General features: G+C 53.9%; 1 protein-coding gene across 1 annotated transcript in view; it reads right to left on the minus strand.

Annotated features, from left to right (window-relative positions):
* Nucleotides 1-2,317: 2,317 nt before the first annotated feature.
* TIMP2 (TIMP metallopeptidase inhibitor 2) overlaps nt 2,318-7,148 on the minus strand; it is a gene marked incomplete at its 5' end in the record, with an annotated part of 33,177 nt that continues 28,346 nt past the window's right edge. The window contains 2 exons of the mRNA XM_040456565.1: nt 2,318-5,205; nt 6,782-6,906. Coding sequence (XP_040312499.1) covers nt 5,008-5,205; nt 6,782-6,906 — 323 coding nt within the window. The remainder of the gene's footprint in view (nt 5,206-6,781; nt 6,907-7,148) is intronic.

Below are 7,148 nucleotides of genomic sequence, written 5' to 3' on the forward strand. Positions count from 1 at the left end.
GCAACTGTGTGCGACAGGGCGGGCTGGGGGGTCAGCTCAAAGCTCCAACCCAAGGCTAAAGATAGAACCTGTTCAGAGAGGAATTTCAAAGTCTTCATGTAAAATCTGAGGGAATAGCAGACTGTCCATTGTAAAACTGACCCCAGGAAAATATCTGTAGCTCTGCTGTGACTTATTGTTGCTACCTTAGATCAGTTAAACACACCCATTAATAATTAGGAGGGAGGGGGACCTGGGTGGCTGAGTCGGGTTAAGCGTCCAACTTTGGCTCAGGTCACAATCTTATGGTCCGTGAGTTCGAGCCCCGCGTCGGGCTCTGGGCTGATGGCTCAGAGCCTGGAGCCTGCTTCGGATTCTGTGTCTCCCTCTCTCTCTGCCCCTCCCCCGTTCATGCTCTGTCTCTCTCTCTCTCTCTCTCTCTCTCTCTGCCACTCCTCTGCTCACACTCTATCTCTCAAGAATAAATATTTCAAAAGAATGAAATAAAATAATACAATAAAATAGTTTGCAAAGATTAAGAAAACTTGGGATGACTTGAAACGGGATCACGGGTGCACAGAGTTTGTTCTATCGTTCTCTGCCTTTGAAAAAAAAATTTTTTTTAATGTTTATTTAGTTTTTGAGGCAGAGAGAGAGAGAGAGAGACAGAGAGAGAGAGAGAGAGAGCAAGAGTGGTAGAGGGGCAGGGAGAGAGAGAGGGAGACACAGAATCGGAAGCAGGCTCTAGGCTCTGAGCTGTCAGCACAGAGCCCGATGCGGGGCTCGAACTCACGGACCGCGAGATCATGACCTGAGCCGAAGTCGGACGCTCAACCAACTGAGCCACCAGGCACCCCTCTGCCTTTTTTTTCATGTTTGAAAATTTCCACAATAAGTGTTTTTCCAAAGTCCGACTTGACCTACATTACCTAAAACAAACGAACCGGGTAGCAATCATGTGATGTGCTCTTTGCAAAGACTCCGTGGGGCCTCCAGAGGGCCACACGTGCCCAGGAAGCGCATTCGCACACCACGGATGGTCTGGGTCCGTCCCCAGGCCACTCCCCTAGTTTCACCCGACGGGAAGGACAATCCACACGGTTTTGCCACAGGTGACGTGAAATGGGTGGCACTTAGTGGTTAGTGACGCAGACATGGGGGCGAACTTGGTCCTCTTACCTCTTTGCTGCTCCAGGGTGGCGTCTGGAACTGTGTTGTCGCCGACCCAGCGGCAGCCGCGTAAAGCAGGGAATACACATCTTCCGGTTTGTCCCAGGAAGATCACGTTCTGCAAATGCGCCACGGGGTGGCTAAGGGCTCAGACAGACCATTAAAGGGTTTTCTTATGGTGACGTGGTGCGACGTGAGACTTGGTTCAAGTTTAAATCACGACAAGGCCATCTTTCCCGGCTCGAAGGAGAGTGGGCGCGGGGAGGGAGGGGAACCTGAGGGAAAAACAGAGCCTTGGAGAGGAACTACTATGTATGGTCCTTATGAGGATCCTGATTCACACCAGTGGACCATAAAAAAAGCATCCTATGGGACCATCGGAGATGTCTGAACACTGATACAGGCACATACCAATTACGTTTTTAGGGTGTGATTAAAATATTCCGGAACTGTGCTCCTTTTTCATTTTTTTAAAAAACTTTTTGCTTTTATTAAAAAAAAATTTTTTTTTAAATATTTGTTTTCGAGAGAGAGAGAGAGCTGGGGAGAGGCAGAGAGAGAGGGAGACACAGAATCGGAAGCAGGCTCCAGGTTCCAAGCTGTCAGCATAGAGTTGGACGCGGGGCTCGAACCCATGAACCGTGAGATCACGACCTGAGCCGAAGTCAGATGCTTAACCGATTGAGCCACCCAGGCGCCCCGGAAATGTGTTTAAAATAGTCCTTATTTTTAAAAGACACGGACTGAAGCATTTACAGGTGACACTGTTTCACACCTGGAATTTCCCTGATGACCTCAAGTGAGGTGTGTGGGGTGTGGACATGGGCGAAGAAGGAGGACAAGGGGCAGGAGGTGCTCCCCGTCGAGGACGCAAGATGGGCACGGGGCTCTGCTCTGTGTGCTGCATAGCATAGCAAGTGGGGAGCGTCTGCTAGATGAACAAAGGGCCTGTGTCATGCGCTCTGCCCCTTGGCCAATTTCAAATCATCTTTACCACCGTCTGCCCCGTCCCTGCTGAGTTACCCCACGTTCTCCTCTGAGCACCCAGCCCTCTGTTTCTCTCGTAGACGAAGCACCCTCCCCCCTTCCACGGGAGCGACTCCTTTGGAGGTGTCGGGGCTGGTTCTTACGCCACAACGTCGGATACAGCCACACGGACAGAGCCAACGTTCTTGATAATACTGTTTATTGTCCATTGACCGAGCGATCACTCAAGAATGATACAAAGCATCGGAGACATGCGCAGTCTGCTTGTCAACGTTCAACAGCTCTTACGTGTTCCCAGCACAGGAAGGTCTCAGACTTCATATTCCAGCAAAAACACATTGCCCAAAAATTAAAAAAAAAAAAAACAAAAAAACCAAAAAACCAAAAAAAAAACCAACAACAACAAAACAAAACCAAGCAAAAACAAACACAATCAAACAAAGCTTTAAATTATGGCAGCAAGTCCGATATTTCTTAATACTTATCAAGCAAAGATTTGAAAATAACTACAATGTAAACTTCATTTTAAATATTTTGAGTTGCTTGAATGCAGACAAGAATGGTGGGAGGAACGAGCAAGTGCTTAGAACATAACACATAAATTAGACAATGCCGAATGGAGAGCCTTCTCGAACTACATACAGGTTGCAATTATTTACTCTGACGGTATTTGAGTGGCTTTGTCTCTTGGCTGCCACTGGGCACTTCATCTTGATTTTTTTTTTGTTTCTGTTTCTGTTTCCCCGCTCAGCATGGCTAGAAGAACCAATGTGTGTGCATTAAGCAGAAAGGCCATGTTTTAGAACCAACCTACTCGAAGACCTTTTACTTTGTCACGACTTGAACCAGAGAACAAAAGGGTAGCAAATGGAAAAAGCAACCATACTCAAAGAAGGAAACAAAAGATCTGAAGGAATCCACCATCAAAGGCTATGCTTTCCATTCTGGGTCAAATGCTTCCACGATGCAGAAACCTTAACCAAAAAAAAAAAAAAAAAAAAAAAAAAAAGTGCAACTCTAACACCTACCAAGGGTAATAAAAAACACAGCACAGGAATGATTACAACTGATGTCAGAAACAAACCAAGACATTTAAAAAATCAGCAGAAACAGGAGTAAATGTTACATATGATAACACCATACAGGAAGCAAACGGGGGTGGGGTGTTATATTGATTGGAGGGGTCTGGTGTTCTCGTATATACTGCAATCACGTGGACTGGTCCATTATGACATCTTACAAACTCTCTATCACTGCACAGCATGAAAGCACCCTTGGAACGAGGGCGGATTCCTGGATATTCTAGTCTGCCCTAGAAAGGGAAGTCATCAGAATCTACGCTGACCAGGTCCCAGCAGGCATGGGACCGACATGCCACTTGGGGCGGGGGGGTGGTCAGGAGTCTTACGGGTGTTTTGGGGTCACCGCAGTACAGAGCAAGCTTAGAACGTGGTGACTTTGGAAGCATTCTGCAGAGGGACCATTCACCGGCCGACAGACTTCGGTTTTAGCGCACGCGTGCGCACTTCCCTAATTCGCGTGGCCAACTCAGAACGGGTCATCTTGACAACACAAGGAGGAAGGAAAAGATTGCCTTTATTGTTACTGAGACATTTCTGCCTGCGTTAACCCCTATTTTACGGGCAGCAGAAAGCCACGGGTAGGGGACAGGTTTTCTAGTCCCCTACGATGTTTTGTTTTGTTTTTTTTTCCAACTGAGAGCGCCAACAGGACAAACAGAAGTAGAAGTTGGTACGGCTGTCCCTTGGGTTCACGTATTATCTGAGAATTCGTCTTTAGGAGCGTGAGGTGTTGGCCACAGCATCCGGAGGCCCAGTAGGGGACCCACCGAACCCACCCCCGTCCATTTCCCCCTTCCCGGGGAAGACTTCACGGCAGGCCCGGCTAACTTCACTCACTCACAGGAATCCGTGCACAGCCCAGCGAACGTCTGTCTTTGAGGGAGGTCACATCCGCCCGGGAGGGGCTCTGCGGTGTGTGTGTGGGGCACAGCCAGCCCGGTGCGCCGGGCGCACGCGACCCCTCGCAAAGCCGACGTGCGCCACTCACCTGTGCGCTCGAGGCCGGGACGAGGAGGGGGAAGCCGGAGGGACTTCGGACGCCTGGGAGTAAACTGTCAGGGCGGCCGTGAGTCCCCCCCGGTGCCTGCCCTCAGGGCAGAATGCGACAGACTCCCCCAGAGTTGGGGTGTGGGGGGGCGGGCAGGACTGAAGCTGAAGCTTGTCGCCCACGCCGCAAAGGCCCTGGAGCGTGGCTCTCACTGCAATTCTGCTGGTCATCAGGGTCAGCGGGGCTCCTGCAGGAGGAAGCCACTGGTCCAGGGCTACTCCTGTACTTATGGGAGCCCACGATGGGCACCGAGGAGGCCGGGGCACTTGCAAAGGGTGGGGACTGCCACCCTGGGGCCAGAGGCGTGGAGGCTGCAGGAAACGAGGGACATGCCCCTCTCAGGACGAAAGGGACCTGGTAGGCCTGCTACACAGTCTTGCAACGACCCTCGGAAGTTTCTGCAAAACGCACGTTCCCAGGCTCTGCCCTGACCAGGCCTGGGCGACTCCTAAGTGCTGTCTGCTCAGTGTTTGTGACAGTGGCCGGGCCCGTGCGTCCCGCTCCCGTCCGCACCCGAGGGTGGGAGGCCGGGACGCACACCGCCCAGGCTGGCGGATGGAGCGTGGGACCGCGACCATGTTTGTAAGGGGGAAGTGGGGGGGCGGGAGGAGAATCACACCAATATAGACCCGCTCGGATGACTATTTTATTCATGCTGCTTCCGGGAAGGGATGTCAGAGCTGGACCAGTCTGAACTCTTGGAGGCTCTTCCGTTGGCCAAAGGGGATGCTGTTGGCCTGCTTACGGGTCCTCGATATCGAGAAATTCCTGCTTGGGGGGCGCCGCTCCGCGGTACCACGCACACGAGCCGTCGCTTCTCTTGATGCAGGCGAAGAACTTGGCCTGATGTCCGTTGATGTTCTTCTCCGTGACCCAGTCCATCCAGAGACATTCGTCCGGAGACGAGATGTAGCACGGGATCATGGGGCAGCGCGTGATCTAGGAAGAGGGCGCGGGGGCGGACTCGGTCAGGGGCCGAGGCCGCGCGAGGTGGCACGTCCAGAACGTAAGCCAACGCGCCTGGCCGAGCAACCGGGACTAGAGTTGAACCTGCCCCATCAGTGCCCCGCCCCCTCCACTTGCTAAGCAGCTGCAGGCACCTGCCTGAAGCAGGGACAGGGCCGGGGGCGGGGGGGGGGGGACCCTTGTGCATGGTGTCTGCGCCCCCAGATGCTGCAGGAGTGTGACCTTCCGGCTTCGGGCTCGCCCCACCCTCCTGGGAGCTTAACAACAACAAAGGGTCTTAAATTTTCCGGAGCGAGGCGCCAAATAAAAAGAATGCTGCTAGCCTGGGGCGCCTGGGTGGCTCAGTCGGTTGAGCGTCCAACCCTTGGTTTCAGCTCAGGTCACGATCCCACGGTTTCATGAGTTCAAGGCCCACATCAGGCTCTGCTTTCGAGTTTCATTCTGTCTCCCTCTCTCTCTGCCCCTCCCCTGCTCATGCGGTCTCTGTCTCTGCCCTCCCCCCCCCAAAAAAAAACTTAAAAAAAAGGATGCTGTCTTGCTCTCAAGCGTGTGTGGGCTTTGAGGGGGTCGGCAAGCAGCATTTTGGTGGAGGAACAAGAGTCTACGACAGGGAAAGGACAGAATTCAGTTTTGAGTTCATGTCGGGCACTGGGGGTTCTGCTCCACGTATGCAAGCCTGCGGGTCGGAATTTGTATTTTGAATGAGCTCAGGAAAAGGTTAGCGACGACGGGTGTGCCAGTAAGCACTGGGCCAACCGGCTCAGCCGATCCCTGCCGCTCTCCGGCCCCAGACTCACTTCCGGTGGCAGAGGGGCCCTGGTGCCCGCGGTGTTTCCTGCGCTGGGGCTGGGGGCGGGGGCAGTGGGGTGCAGGGCGGCGGGACGGACGGGACGCAGGCCTGGGGATGTCACCGCGTACAGGTGCATCTGACGTGAGCGCGGCTGCAGCTGTGCTCGGCACAGCCTCTGTGCTGCTTTCAAGAAGGGGGGGCTGAGGGGCGCCTGGGTGGCGCAGTCGGTTAAGCGTCCGACTTCAGCCAGGTCACGATCTCGCGATCTCGCGGGATCTCGCGGTCCGTGAGTTCTAGCCCCGCCTCGGGCTCTGGGCTGATGGCTCAGAGCCTGGAGCCTGTTTCCGATTCTGTGTCTCCCTCTCTCTCTGCCCCTCCCCCGTTCATGCTCTGTCTCTCTCTGTCCCCAAAATAAATAAATGTTGAAAAAAAAAATTAAAAAAAAAAAAAAAGAAGAAGGGGGGCTGGGACATTCTTTCCCTGTTCTCCCCACAGAATCCCTCCCCCTGGGAGGCTCTCCTTCCTGGAAGCCACAGGCCGGGTGGCTAGACAGCCCCGACCTCCCACGGATCCCTCTGCAGGGGCACGCCTCGGGGATCTGTCCCTGGCCAGACAGCCTCGCTGGTGGAGAGACCGTGCCTCCCCACGGCCCCGTCCTAAGGGCCTCGTGGACTGAGAAGCCAGGGATCAAAGCCCAGCGGTCTCCCTGGAGACGGAGGTGATGAAGTAAAGGCCCAAAAGAAGGAGGCACCGGCTTACCTTGCACTCACAGCCCATCTGGTACCTGTGGTTCAGGCTCTTCTTCTGGGTGGTGCTCAGGGTGTCCCAGGGCACGATGAAGTCACAGAGGGTGATGTGCAGCTTGCCGTTCCCCTCGGCCTTTCCTGGGGACACAGGGATCACCACGCTCAGGGCAAGATACACGTCCCCCTCCTGCCCGTCTCCTGCACCTGAGCGTGGCTGGGGCGTAGGCAACTTTACTACTGACAAATACCGAGTGTCATGGCCTGTGTCGTGTTTCCTCCCAAATCCCTGTGTCGAAGCCCTAACCCCCCAGCACCTCAGAATGTGCATTTGGAGCCCTTCCCAGGGGTCATTAAGGTACATGAGGTCACAAGCCCCCCCC

Source organism: Herpailurus yagouaroundi, unplaced genomic scaffold (assembly GCF_014898765.1).
Source record: "Herpailurus yagouaroundi ecotype Mexico unplaced genomic scaffold, PumYag 217, whole genome shotgun sequence".
Classification (NCBI taxonomy): Eukaryota; Metazoa; Chordata; class Mammalia; order Carnivora; family Felidae; genus Herpailurus; species Herpailurus yagouaroundi.